The sequence below is a fragment of the Pseudopipra pipra genome, chromosome 4, assembly GCF_036250125.1.
Source record: "Pseudopipra pipra isolate bDixPip1 chromosome 4, bDixPip1.hap1, whole genome shotgun sequence".
NCBI lineage: Eukaryota > Metazoa > Chordata > Aves > Passeriformes > Pipridae > Pseudopipra > Pseudopipra pipra.
In genome coordinates, this window is record NC_087552.1 from 16,469,383 (window position 1) to 16,485,044 (window position 15,662).

General features: G+C 35.6%; 1 protein-coding gene across 4 annotated transcripts in view; it reads right to left on the reverse strand.

Moving 5' to 3' along the window:
- Positions 1-15,662, reverse strand: part of LRBA (LPS responsive beige-like anchor protein) — a 408,434-nt gene that overhangs the window by 102,571 nt on the left and 290,201 nt on the right. For all 4 annotated transcript variants that reach the window (XM_064651760.1, XM_064651761.1, XM_064651759.1 and 1 more), the window contains 2 exons: positions 7,232-7,372; positions 5,938-6,057 (listed from right to left, as the gene is read on the reverse strand). In XM_064651760.1, the coding sequence (XP_064507830.1) occupies positions 5,938-6,057; positions 7,232-7,372 (261 nt within the window). The remainder of the gene's footprint in view (positions 1-5,937; positions 6,058-7,231; positions 7,373-15,662) is intronic.

The following is a 15,662-nucleotide window of genomic DNA, read 5'->3' on the forward strand; positions in this document are numbered from 1 at the left end:
CACAATTAACAGTTGATTCATAATTGGTCAATAAACAGATTTTATTAACTCTATACTTAATTGCATTAAAAATGCATCCTTAAGGCACTTTAAATTCTGTTATTTATATATATATATATACACACACACACAAAATTATTTTACCTTTTACCGAGAATATATGCAAAAGTATGCAATGGTATTTACTTACCATATATTTACAGTAGGTAATATGTAGTTGAGGTTAATTTTACAGAGAAAGAGGAAAAAAGTTGTATATATAACTACATTCCTTTCTTCCATTTTTTTTTAAATTAACTGGGGGTGAGAAAAGGATTTATGACTGAATCATAAAAAGGTCTAGACAAAATCTTGAAAGGTCACTTTGTCCACCTCTCCATTCACAGACAATTATAAACAGGTATTCTTGACATATGAATTCAAGGCAGACGTTTCTTTGCCTCGTTCCTTTAAAACTTTCAGTGATGGGGATCCTTGGAATCCCTTGTGTTCATCTGTTCCCACCACCAGGTATTCCTAACCTCTAGACTGCTGTTCCTGCAGCTGGAGCCCATTGCCTGCCCTATTCAGAGTGAACAGGACTGACAGGCAGCAGCTGCCCCTTTGTGGAGGAGCAGCTTTTTCCTCAGGGACAGTGAGATCCATTCCCAACACCACTTTGGGACTGAGTGCTGCTCTCCCCCTGCAGTAAGGATGGACAGCACCAATTCTGGCATGCTGGCACACTGAACAGGAAGGATAGAGCAGAATTCATCTCAACACAAGACAGAAATTCTTTTCAGTGAGAATGATTGTTCACTGAACAACGACTCCAGAGTCTCCATCACTGGAGGTTTTCAAGATGGGCTTGGTCAAGGTGCAAGATAATCTCATCTAGGCTTCCTTTCCCAAAAAAAAAAGTTGGACCAGATGATCTTTCAGGATCCCTTTAGCCTGGGCTATTCCATGATTCCACAAAATGCAGTGCACTGTGCCTGCCAGCCAAAATCCCCAGCCCAGTAAAAGCATTACAACTGCCAGTGCCAAAGCACTTCATGTTTCTGTCCTTGTTCCTCTTTTCTCTGAAGTAAGCAATCTAAAACTGACAACTTCATATCAGTGGTCTTATTTTCTATACCTATAGTCATTTTCCTTCGGACTCCAGCAAATTTGTCCATAAATTCCTCAAAATTTATTATTTAAACAGCTACAGCAGTAGTTTGGATCAGATATTCAAAGTATTTGTTTCATTTTCAATACAATTATGACTGGATATAAAAGAAGTAGACCATGGATATTAGATGGAACTTCCTGATCAGGACACCCAGATGTCCCTATTTTTAACTACTGTAATTCCCACAGATTATCATACACAGATCTGACTGAATTTAGAGTATTTATTTTTCCTTTTTAAACTTACTAATGTCTTCTGTAAGCTTATGGTCTTCTAGCATCTCCTTTTGAACAAAACTAATTAAATTAACCAAAATGAACCCCAAGCCATAAGCACATGAAAAAGAAACAAACATAAAGCAGTAGAGGAAAAGGCATGAAGAATGGTATATAACTCTATACTAGTGACTGTAACTTAGTTAAAAATAGTCAAAAAATCAATCACATTAAACCAATCTAATTTTCTTTTCAAAAGAAAATTTCAGGAGTGGATGGTGAAAGAAAAAGTGTTAAGGTGTTGCTTCACTTTTGAGAAAGCCCTCTGAGACTGTCTCTGTCTCCCATGACACTCCTAAAGGCAAAGCAGAGAAATGGAGATGAGATTAGGTTACAATAACGTGGGAGTACCCAAGCTGGAAATCCATATTCCAAGAGAAGTTATCAATAGTTCACTGTCAAACTGGGAGGACATGGTAATGGAGTCTACCCTGCTCTTAATACCAGTCAATAACCTCATTAATGGCCTGGCACAGAAGGTGCAGAAGTAAAATTACAGATGACACTAAGAAGGCAACACAGCTATTTGGAGGTTAGCAAGAGAATTTTAGATGATCTTGATATCTGTATGCTTGGTACAAAAACAAACAAACAAACAAACAAAAAAACAATCGTCAAAGTACTACACTTGAAAAAGAGAAAATACATGCTAAGTGCAACATGGGTAACAATTATGCTGTTGCAAATATAATGACAAATAAATTTATTGCAACAGGTTAGCTACCAAATCAGAAGGAACAACTCCTTCTGAACAAGTACATGCAAATATACTGCCAGGCTATCCATGTTTGCTTTTCTATGGTATTAAACAAACTAACCAGGATTGTTTGTACCAACATCATAAATTAAGAAGCAACTGAGTTAATGATCATGCCTGTATAGTATATTAAAAGTACTAGGTGGTACTCTCAGAGAATTGAAAAATATTCAATACTCTTCAGTGCAGAAGATTTAACTTAAAAACACATGGTTAATCATTTAAAGGCAATGCTCCTGAGCTAATTAGAAAATAACAAAGCCAGAGTGGTAGTGAGACACTAGGAAACTTCCAAAGGAATTTTAATTTTCATTGCTCAAATAAATGGATGGGGGTAACTGGGAAATTAAATTTTATGCAACATATCACCTCCTGAAATCAAAATTTGAAAAGTTCAACCAAAGGTTATACTACAGTGCAGCATTAGTTTCCCACTTTGATCATCGATCCAAGGCTTTCACAGGATATTGATACCGATCGGTTGTGACCACACATATGCTTTAGCTTTCTCTGTTTTAGTGGTACCAGCCAACAAGAGTTGCTTCCAAAGCTAGCTCATGTTAGTCCTCCTTGTCATACACAAAGCATCCAACTAAGTTTAACAATAATCTTAGGACAGCAAGCATCAATAACTGATTCATTCTCTTCACTTGAGAAGCAAGGAGAAATCATTTCATCAGCTCAATGGTTCTAAATGTCAGGATTTTTTTCAACTGGAAGAGGAATAAATGTTTTTTTTTCCTTTGTGTCCCCTACTCACCACTAACTAAAGGAGCAAAATTATGTGCTCCACTTTATTCACACTCTTTGATGTGTGTGTCAACTAAACAAATTCAAGCACTAGCAAGCTAAAATGTTGCAATTCTGCAGGTAGAAAATTTCTAGAGGCACATGGGACACTTTAGCCATGTATTTCACAAACACTTGCAGGACAGAGCCTCAAGTCTCAGAAGACTTGTTTTTCACAGCTGTAGTGGAATACTAGGGATGGAGGTATTTCCAATGAAGATGGTTCTATTTTCCTTTCAGATTCTTTAAACATGTCCTATGGAAATCTTATCTCCCTTCCTGGTTGCTCATCCAGTCTCACAAACAGATTCCTCTAGCCAATCTTAAAACTCATTCAGATGCTCCACAGCAGTGTAATGGCATTCATATCAACTCACAGCCTCAGAAAACTGCAAGCAACTTCAAGAGATCATCCATAACAGTAGGGATGACTCTAAAAGCAGTACCAGCCTGCACATGTATCATTTCCAAAAGATACCAAACCATTTCTGAAAAAACCTCCCTACACTAATTGCCAGGGAAGAATTCATTGGTTTTATTTTTCTGTTAGAAAGGTTACTTTGACATCTAATCAAAATCTCCCTGATGTTTAAGTCCATTAATTCCTGTTCTATCCAGCAAGGGCAGCAGAGATTTTTGCTTTTTTTCTTACAGCAGTCCCTATGTAATAGGAGGACTGAAGTTCCTCCTCAACATTCTCTGCTTTAGAGAAAAATAAGTGTAGCTACTTAATCTTTCATTGCATTTTATTTTCAAGACCTTGCATTGTTATCAGTGTTCCAGTGTGGATTCTGTCCAACTAGCCCACAATTATGGATATAATATTCCAGCTAAGACCCTATCAAAGCTGGGCAAAGCTGAAGATTCATGTCATACATTTTGAAAGTTACATTATGTCCGGTTGATGTATCTTCCATGAAAGGTTACTCACCTTTTGTTATACCACAATATTGTTAATTCACATGCACTGGTGATGTACTAGAGCCCACAATTTATTTTTTTTTCCTTTGCACAGTAGATTGTTCCTTGTGTTATAACTGTATGAGAACCTGCATGAAAATTACAATACTCACTTTTCCCTAATAAACTTCACCTAACGCTTTTCTCAAATCATTTTTCCCTTCCACAAGAAGTGTTCCCAATTCCACCACACTTCCAGTACCTTCCAATCTAATATCAATATGAATTGAGGTCTAACCTGTTATTATCAGGAAGAATTCCACTCAGTACATCTTTCAATTTTAATAATGAACTGCTGGTAACTATTCTCCAAACACAGTGGATTCTTTTAGACAGAGTAATCCCAGTTCACTCATAAGACAATGTAAAAAACTAAGATCATCATCTGCTTCTTCTCTGTTTATAAGGTCTGTTACCTTTTCTCATCAGAAACTGTGATTGGTTTGACATAATCTCTCCCTGATAAACATGTGTTTCATTTGCTTGTCTCCCAGCTATCTTCCTGGCATTTAAACATAGTCTGATTATTTCTGTAAGTATTTTTCTGTGAATTGTAGCTAAACTCACCTCATAATTTCTTGGCTCCCTTTTTCTTCCTTTTTAAAAACTAAATACTTGATTTGTCCACCACTGATAACTTTTCTCCTCCTCTGTTTCTCAATAAAACCCCCAAAATGCACTGTGAAATTTCATTTGCCAGTCTTGTAGGTTACAAGGAAATGAAGGCCATAAACCCAGTCAATTTGAAAAAATCTAATGTGTTTGTATTTTCTAAACTGTTCTTTCCCAATTTTGTACAGACATTATATCTTTTTGTAAGTGGTATTAATTCCACTAGTCACTGATTGACTTTGATTCTATTGGTGGGACTCCCAGATGCCAGGAAGACATCACTTTTTCAACACTATCAGTTGGCAATTTTTGCATTCCATTAATTTGCAGATCAACCCATTCCTAAATTGTCTCCTCATTATGAATACACTTACAGAATGATCTTGTGTTACTTAGGTCTCTTGCTATTGCATGACATCCTTGAGCTAGCCCCTGACTTTCTTCACACTACACTTTTCCATCCTTCCTTTCAGTAAAAAAAACTAACTCTGATATTAATCCTTCTTCTTGGATTTGAGGTCCACAAAGCTTCCCCACTGCTGCCAGCATCCTTGTCTCTTTTGTTCCTCTTCCCAGTTCAAAATTTTCCTCAGATCCCAGACTCATTTGTTTACCTCATTCCTTCCTTCAGGGGCTAGCTATCCAAATCTCTTTCCTTGGAACTTCTATGTTCGCCTGCCTTAGCTTCTTGATCCACTTAATTCTAGGTCTCTTTCTATACAACTAATTACCAGATTAATCTATCTTGTGTTCTCACTTACTGTAGCCCTTTGTTCCTCCACCCAGTATACAGTCTTTCTGGAGGCTGCTCCCAGATCTCCCTCTCAGCTCCTTACCTCCCATCTACTTATTCCTCATCATAAAACTAGTTTTTGCCCCTTCTGCACAGCCTCCTCCTCCTGTTTGCCACAGTCAAACAAGAAAACAGGCCACTGCAGAAATTACCCAAAAATAAGGCTGGATGCTTGGTGCCAAAATTACATAAAATAATATGAACTGAAACATTCTTACCTCATTATGCAGAAGCACGAACGGGGTATTTAATGAAACTCAGTAGTTAAAAACCTATACCAGTTCTACTGACTTTACAAAGGCTTAAAACTTGTGCTGAGGAACAAAAAGTCAGTGAAGCATATCTGCAGAACAAAGGCCAATTTTGCCTTGTTTTAGTCTCAGGGCTCAAAATGTTTGCTATAGTTTTACAAAAGAATACACTGAAATATTCTAGCAAAAGTAAAACCACACGTCATCTCGCCTGAATCTTTTCCCAAGTGGTAGGATAGCTCCCAGTCTTCTTCCATCCCCTTTCATAACCTGTGGTCCTACATTCACAGCTACAATAAAGGCAGGAGCAGTAAAAATATGTTAGCACCATTCAGGAAATTTTTTACCTTGATGTCAGAAGTGTCACGCTGACTATTGCGCCACGCCCTTGAAACAGATGAAAAAGTTCTGTCTGCATGATCAAACTTCCCACCTTGTAGATTTAGGAAAAGGGTTGTGAAGGGTTCCTAAATATATATAAAAAGATTAATTAAAAACAACAATGTATTTCTTTAGAAATTTCAGGGTAAAAAAAAAAAAAGGATTTATTATTCTTGTGGGGTATGGCTGTTAACGATGTTATTTTTCTCACAGATGCAGATTAATAGCAAAGAGTTAATTCTATTATCCAAAAATGAGAAGTACAAACTGATGCTTACTTAATAAATGCTTTTATTCCTACTTCATGCATATATACTCAGATAAAGAAAAGCAAATAAAACCTAAAGAAAATACAGGCTGGAGTAGAAGCTACAGGCAGTTGTGACACAAATTGCTCTCAACAACATGAAAAAGCTCTGATATATCACATATTTTTAAAACTAGCATGTAACAAAAATAACACATTTTACTTTGTTCAAGGTGATCTCTTAATGTAAAGGGTAGCATTCAATACTGACAGCTTGAGGATTGGTATTGTTTAATATATAATTTATGATTTAGGAAAATGTTTGGAAGATTTAAAAGCCTCCTCTTAGTTAAAGAACACTTAAGCACATATTAGTGGATAATTGCTTGAAATTAGCTAAGCTCTATAAATTACTTCAAGGATTTATGTATGCTTGTACATTCTAACAAGCTTTAATTAATGATGTGCTGCTAATGCTTTCCCAAAGAAATTACTTCCTAGGAGATAAATCGCCTTTCAATTTTATAGAAAAATGCATTGTTTAACCAATATTATCAATATGTAGCATCTTAAAAGTTACTTCCATACAAATTGCAGCAGATTTTTGCAAATTAATTGCTTACATCATGGGATTTCATGATTATCAGAAACAAACTCATGCTCATTAGGAGGTGAAAATTAAATACATTATCTAAGAACCACAAATGTTTGGTACTTGGTCCAGTCAGAAAATATGCAAAGAAGGAAAGTTAACCATGTTTAAAGAAGTAGAAGAATGTATATTAAAAAGCAATTTTTAAGAAGAAAAAGCTTTACTGATTTGAAAAGTCTCTACCACAAAAATTAAAACTCTCTGCTTGAAATTTAGAATACGTTTCCTCTACACTACTGATTACAATTACTAGGAAATTTCAGTACTCTCCTATGCCATTGAGTTTTAGTTTACTCATTCCTAGACATCTGTTGCTTTCATTATCATTAAAAGGAAAAGCATTTCTAAAACATATACTTACGATCCTTAATAGCCATGTGAGTGCAAAACTTGCTGTTGAGTAATGTGTGCCATAGTGGAATTTTGGAACCTGATCATCTTCCCACGATTCGTATCTCTCAGCAAAGAACGCTGCTCTCTTCGGGTTCAAAGCTCCAATAGGCTGCAAGATTTGTAAAAATAAATGCACTGAGTAAATAAAATTAATGTGATTATTATCACACCATACTCCCCTTGCTCTTTTGGAGCAGAATCACTGGCATGCACGGAGAAGTCTGGGTTTGGTGCTTTGCAAAAGCAGATGTTGGTTTCTGTAAGCGCCTGAAGAGATCCATGTATTTTGGAATGAGAATTCCACGCACACGCACGTGGCTGGGTGGAAAAATGTCTCTTCTGTGTTAATACAGGCTTCATTTCTATTTACTGCTGACTCAAGTCCATGAGTAAAAACCAATTAGCGGTGGAATGTGTTGAACAAACTGGTGTTGCTTGTGAATATTGTGCATGCTGAATACACTGTCAAACAAATAGTAAGCAACAATGAGAAACATCTCTGGGTATTTTTTGGAGAAAAAAGTAGTGACTGATAGTGTGGGAGAATATTAACAGTGGACTTGGAATTTTGATACTACTACTCTTGTTTCTGTGCTTCTAGTCATAATCTTAAAACAAGTTTACTTAATTCATAAAATTTTAAACTTTGAAACAAACAAATGAAAGACCAGAATTTCTGTATAAAAACATTGAGACAAAAGAACCAACATATGTATGACTTAAAATATCATACTTTCATCAATGCTGTTATTCTTTGTTCAGTGCTTACCTAGAAGATAAACACCCAGGGTTTTATTTAAAAGCAAGAAATATAATAATTTGTTACCTAAAGCTGTGTATTTCTTCAACAGACTTTTACATACATGATTTGAAAAAAAAAATGAGGATATGTCACACAAATCACTGAGAAACCCAAAAGTGAATTTAGCAATTCCACATGTAAACTGCTGTAAGAGATCTAAAATATCTCTGGATATACATGCAAAATATATATGCAATACAAACTCATATACATATTGAGCACACTGTCTGTATGTTATTAATGTAAATTATGTTCATCTGTATCGACAATGGATGCATTCGAGTATAACCAAAGAATAAACATGAAAAAAAATTTCCTTCTTCATCTTCTTCAAGAATAAATATACTTAAAAACACACTACCAGGTAAGGAAAAACTTTAAAAGAGAAGTCCTTGAACAAAAGTATCAGTAATTAGTCTTTAATTCGAGCATAGTTCAAGCGAAAAACTATGTCTGCTATTCAGATGATTATTTATTCAAATAACTGCTTCTCTGCCGTTCACGTGAAATTTGGCATAAAAGCTTCGAAGTATTTTCTCTTCTAGGACAGATTAGATCTTTGAATGACCTAAGATCTAATCTTACATTTTTTTACTTAGAGCAGCTTTCACATTGCAGTAGGATAAAGAAAACATCTTAGGTTAATTACAATTTTTGCAGTTCACTAATTTGAAATATAACCCTTTAAAAGAAGTTGCTCTTGTATAAAAGGATTTTTATCTGATTTAGCAAATTTATTCCAGGGAAGTATGAAACTGACTCCAAGAAGTCTCTTTGTTGCAAGAACCATTTTGGAATCTACATCTGTACTGATTTTCCCTAAAGACTCAGCTATGCTTGAGGGGAAAAAAGAAGAAAGAAGGTCATTGGTAGACAAATTATATAAATTAAAAATAGAAACAGTGTTGTGTTGTATGGTTCTGTAACATTTTACGTATTCTCTTTATCTGCCTCTATTGTTATTACTCTCCAAATGAGTATAGCCCAAATCAATAGTTATAGAATTACATTCCTTGAATATAAAGCTAAATCCAATTAGAATTGATTTCATTCTCTTTTCAAAAAAAAAAAAGGTATCATGCAGAGATCTATATAGCCAGAATCCACAGTATTGATTTTAGCTGTTATTGTTACAGTTGGTTTCTGAAGCCTGCAACAGGACAACTATCAAGACATGTCACATTTATGTGCAAGCAAATAAAAAAAGTCTCCAAATGAAAAAAGCTTAGGGAAAAAAAAAAAAAAAAGAAGAACTGTGGAGCTGTGCACTGACAATGATACACTATCAGCTTACTCAGAGAAGTTACAGTGGGAATACACACATTGAATTATACATTACACGAATGCACTGATTTATTGTGGTAATAACATCCACCTCATTAAAAGATTCTGCTTTGCTGCAGTTGGAGGGCTACATATTGTTTACTGCTATAAATTAATGGCAGCGCACAGAAGACTGTAGAACCCTTCTAACAATAGATCTGTAATGACAGTGCTGTATATCACAGCTTCCCCAGCAGCTTCATAATAAAATGGAGACAATGTATTGGGCTAATACATTCTACCAGGCAGGCCCATATTTTTCTGACAACTGCTTCTAAGGATGAGGTGATTCTGGTGTGTTACACTGCACTGTGAACAGTTAACTACAGAATAAAGCACGGACAAGGAATATTCAAATATTCTCTGACATTTAAGTTAGCAAAAAAACCCCAATTAACTGAAATTCTGCCATTATTTCATATTTCAAAATTAACAGGGAATCATGATTACATACTGTACTCCCTCCCCTGTGGGTAAATGCCAAGGGAAGAAGAGTAATGCCAAGCTAAGCTATGCTTGATGTAGCTGTGAGACCAGAAATTTACCCTACGCAACACAATTCCCCTGTGGCTACAGACCTCTGAGGGACAACGAGCTGAAAAGCTTTCATACTCTGAAATTTCAGAGCATACTTTATTTGCAGCACCTCTTTTCCCAGAGGAAAATTAGATATTAGTGCAACAATAAAAAATGTTTATTTAGAGAGAGAGGGAAAAATGGAAAGTAGAGACAGAAAAATTCCAATAGGCAAAAACAATGGATGAGATTAAGGGAGTAAAAATGAAGAGAGAAATCACTTATGGCTGCTAAGTATTCAAATGGTATTGAAAAAAATGAATGATGATGTGTATGGTTTTCAAGTCAGTGTTCATTCAAAAACAGGGTCCAAACTGGAGAGAGAATTAATGTAGAGTAGTTTCTGTTTTCACTTTTCCAGAGGCATGATTACCTGCTTTTTGACCCAAAGTGGTTGTTGTTACATGTGCTACAAATACGAAAGTTACAAGCTATTCTTAAAGAAAAACCAAAACAAAAAACCAATCAAACAAAAAACCAACAACAAAAACACCAAACTCACTCGATACTAATTTTTGAGGGCTCTCAAATATAGGAATACCTCAAAATAAATAATCTGATATTTTTACCAAGAACTGAACATAGTAAATCTCAGTATTTGGACCAAGCTTGCTTTCTTTGAGATATAACAAAGAAAAATGGTTTGCTGAAAAATAACTGAGAAAACACACTCTTATCACTACTGCTGTCAAATATGTCCAGACACTATGGTGTACAGTTATATTTGTTAGTTCTTAGTCTTACTCTGTGCCAGACATTGGAACAGGGACCCATCTTGCCTTTATTTTCAGAGGAGGCCCATTTGCACCCAACAGAAGAAAGCAGAATGTTCACTGCTCCTCTACACAGGGCAGAAAGTCTCCTGGCTTCTGCCACTCATGTTCAGGAACACATATATTTTGGAAAATTGCTAATGAACTAAAATAAACAGATTCAATTCTTGTAGAGGAAGAATTACAGTATGACTATTTACAGTTCCACGTTTAAGAAGAAAAAGAGGTGCTTTTTATTCCTATCTAATGTGGTTTCATATTTTAAATAGTGTTACTCCAAATAACAGACACACACTGTTCTTACCCGTGCTGCCTTTTGTTATTGGCTTTTACATATGTTTCTGTTATTGAAACAAATCTTGCCACTTTTAGTGCTTCCTACACAGTATAACACTGGGAAGAGTATTTAACTCATTAATATTCAAAATCCATGAAAGAGAATATATACTATGTACTATGGTAGTTAAACTGCATTTAATTACTGCAAACCATAAGTAGTCAAGACACCATACTTTCATCTTCACTGTTAACTTTTGCCTCTTTTGGTGAAAAGGAAATCTTGACAATCAACTACTGGAAATCAGATTTGTGCAAGGGCCTGTGAGTTCTAAAAATTAGACAGTTCCAGAAACAAGGTCTATGTTAACCAGTGCAAGTAGAAAGATTTAAAAAAATAATTAGATTATTATTATATGAAATCCGTATTTCAAAACGTCTTCACCATGGGGAAAAAAAAAACAAATAAGGAAAGAAAGAAAATTTTAAAAAAAAAAAAAAAAACCAAGAAGGGGAAAAAAGAAAAAGCACTTTTCCTTGTGACTTCTTATGTTTTCTTATCCACATCCAACCAGGTACTTGTATTCCTGTGAATACAATTGTCTGTATCATTGAATTATGTTTGGTAGCATCCTTGCCAAGTATGATGTTTGTTTTCCATGCATCTTATTTTCAAGATGACTATCTGGTTTTCAGCACTGATATTTTTCATATATTTCATTGGGCTTAAAGGACCAGGGGGACCATTAGGTCATCTCATCTCGCCCTGTGTTTGTATGACAAACTGTGAAATGCCTTTCCATTACATGATTTTGAGCCCAACTACTTACACTTGATTACAGCATGAGCTGTATTTGGCCAACCTGCTTCCCAGAAAGGCATCTGACTCTTGAGTACGTGGACAATCTGCTACTTTTCCTGGAAGCTTTTTCTACTGATAATTCTGATCCTCATTTGAAAAAATATATATGCCATTTTGGTTATGAATTTACTGGTGTGTTATCAAAGAAATTTTGTTATACTTCTCTCTGACATATCACAGAGTCTCTATTTACCCAATATTTTCAGAATATAAAGATACTTATAGACTGTAATTTCACCTTTTAATAAATGTAAGACATGGAGCTCTTCGGGTCTTCCATTTTAAGGCATTTCTTCCACCCTTAAAATTTCTCTGCAGCTTGCTTTTAGAACTAGCAGGATATTATGACTGTAGTTGTAATTCTAATCCATTATTCTGAATATAGGTATTTCAAATAATTATGACACTTGAAAATTTGTAGGGACAAGGAAAAGAAATAGGACAATAATGTAAAACAAGTTCTGAAGAATACTTCCTGTTCTTTCTATGTCCACCTGAAACTAAAAAAATTTTCAAGTATAAGTAAGAGTGGCAAGCAAGCAGGTCTTCATATGGTCCACAGAGAACAAACAAACAAAAACTATAATTGCCCTAGTTACAAAGCAAAGACAATTATACCTTCTCATATAATTAGATTCCTTCTCAAGTAATAGATTAATTGCTTCAGGGAGCAATGCAGAGAAAATATAAATAGGTTAAAAAAAACAGACCAAACCAAACACAACCAGACCACTAGTGTATCAGTGGCCACTAAACATGACTGTCTAAATTATTTCTGTGGTCCACAAAGGAGTTAAACTCCTGGTTGCCAAACGTAGGAGGTTATCTGAAGGCAAGGATGGTGCTTTACCTGCCCTCTTTTATTTTCTCACTAGGCTCCTGATACTGGCTGTTCATACACGTAAGACACTGAGCTTCTGGAGTAGCTCCTCTTTTACATCTCATATTAAATGACTCAGCATCTTCCCACATACATGGGCTGTGCACATGAGACAATAAAAGCCCGCCAAGAGCACTCCAGTACAGCAAACCTGCAGTTAACTCCTACATGCAAATGATTTCTTTGCTTACATAGATCTTTTTATTTACACCAGTGAGGAAACACGGATAAACAGCTAGCAGCCACCTCATTTAATATTTGCTTGCACAGCTTAGGGAGCAGGCAACTGTTTCCCAGCAGCTCTGTTAACGAAGCGACAAGTATAACCAGCTGACTGTGATCAGCATTTTTATCCAATGTATGATCCCTAGATATTTCCTGATACACTGCAGATGAGATTAAACCCTGTAATCCTCTTATCTCAACGTTTTCAAAAATAAGGTTAATACAATCTATACATACTAAAAACCACTGAGCTTTTTTACAGAAACATGCTTACAAGCTTTCTTTGAAAAAAATCCCTATTTACCAGAAATCAGGCCAAGAAATTTATCAGATCACATTAAGTTCTAAAACAATTTTTAAAACTCCAATTTCTATTCTCGGGAAACTGAGTATTCAATAAAGGGCTGGAATAAAAGCAGAAAATAGTCATGTGCATGCAAATTAAAACTATTAGTATATATGGCTTGTATTTCAGATTTTTTTAAGAGCATGCATATTCCTTTGAGACAGCAGGAACCATCAGGAAAAACTGACCTAAAGATGATCTAATAACTAGAATGTCTGGACATGTCAGTATAAATAGTATTTAATGGTGCAAAACACAGAAGATTCCCAAGGTCCATAGTTAAAAAAATTGATCATAAACTAATGTTAAGCATAAAAATGGAAGAAAAACTATTAAGCAATATTTAGCGATATATTAGTGACAGAATATACCTCAGGTCACCTAAAATCTTGGAGGAATTTGAATTTCAAGGAAAAATCTCCATGCCTTCATATTACTAACAATAGTATCAAATGCTATTACAACCATCTGCAGCAGATTGCAAAACAATGCACTGCTGAACTGCAAACTTGCAAGCTAATTAAGCACACTAAGGTTTAATAAATTGTTCGGCACAACCAAATGTGTCACAGACTGTATATCTGAGGTATTACTTCACCTTAATACTACTGGGAAGCCAAACTGAAGAGAGTTGTTATGTGTTGTACACTTACAAAAGGTCAGGGAGAAAGGAAGTTGAGTGTCCCTGGGAATTATGAGGAAAAATCAAGCTGCTTGCAGGCAGTGAGGAGGGTATGGCCTCTAAGTAGCTGCCTGCCTTAGAAAATAACCCTGCCAGCCAAAAGCAACCATTGGCATATACTATTCATGATATAGTCTGTCAAGAGAAAGCAAACCCTGCATTGTTATTCACTTACTTAAAAAAAAAAACAAACAAACAAAAAATCCTTCTATGGATTTTGAGGAACAGGATTTAGTGAGAAGCCACTTGCACTTGAGTCATAGCAGGAGATGAAAACATTCTCTCTTCTGCCTTCCTTTCACAGATCATGCTCCTTTGCCAACACATTATACAGGACACAGAAAACAACAGCCTTTATACCTAACACCAGACCTATACCAGACAACCAGAACTAAAAATATAAAAACTAAAAATAAACTGCTAGTTTGTACTAGCAGTACAGGACTTCATGCTAAAAGCTGACACAAATTCGCATTTTCTGCAGATTCCTGTCAGGGCACACAAAATATACATTATTCTGTACCATGTGTAAGCACCAAGCCCGACAAAAAGAGCAGCAGCAGTCTAGAAATATGTACTTGGGGAGGTATAAGAAGTTTTTTACCATAATCTGTACTGTTTCATAAAACTATTACAATCAGATTATATCAACCCTGAATATAAAGTCAGCTAAGAGCCCATCAATGTATCTTGTTTCACACATGCACTGCTTTGCTCCTAAGGTGAATTCATCCATCATCTTATTCCCTGTTTCATGAGGTCTCCTGATTAGTCAGCCATCACCTTCAATACCATCAACAGACTGGTATTGTCAGAAAGTTTTATCAGCTCCCTTTTCATCTTTTTCAGATTACCATACATGCTGAACAGTATAAAGTACAGAACAGACCTTTGGAATGTCAGTGACCACCCCATTTTGGAAGCCAACCTTGTCTTTCAGATTCTGAGGCAGTTTCAAGTGATTGGCTGGATATGATATGTAAATTATTTAATTAATCTTGTTAAACTATTCATCTCGAGCTTTTAGGATCCTATCATCTTCTCTTAGTAACCTTTTTCTACCAATTTCCTTCAGTTGATCCACATTTTTGTCTGTTGATATTTGAGTTTTATAAAGATCATCTGATGTGTCCATCAAAGTAAGTCCACATCCTGAGAACCACCACAAACTTCTTCTTAAACAAAGAGTATCACTATTTTACCATGATCTCATTTTCTGAGCACCACTTTTAAACCCAGATTATTTTTTGACCCCAAGAGGCTTCCTGCTGCTAGGAGTTTGACCAACTCAGTTTTAGACAGCTCCAGTTAGGTGAGATAAATCTCATATTCATTTCCCATATGAATGCAACTTTCAACTCAGCCACCATAATGCTTGCTCAGAAATCTGAGTTCATAATCTGCTAGAGTTCAAATGTATGAATATAAAATGGAAGAGAGACTGTATCAAGAGAATAACATTCACTTTACATTAGGAAGACAGAAAATACATATTTAAAATGTCCATGGCTCAAGTCATGTGTGTGAAATTACTTTATTTTGATTGCTAGTAGATTTTATGACCAGACATGTGCCCCATGGTTTCTTGTGATCATTTAAAAGGTCATGAACCTCCCTCAGTTCATTTCCAATTAGAGGATGACATATGTTCAGA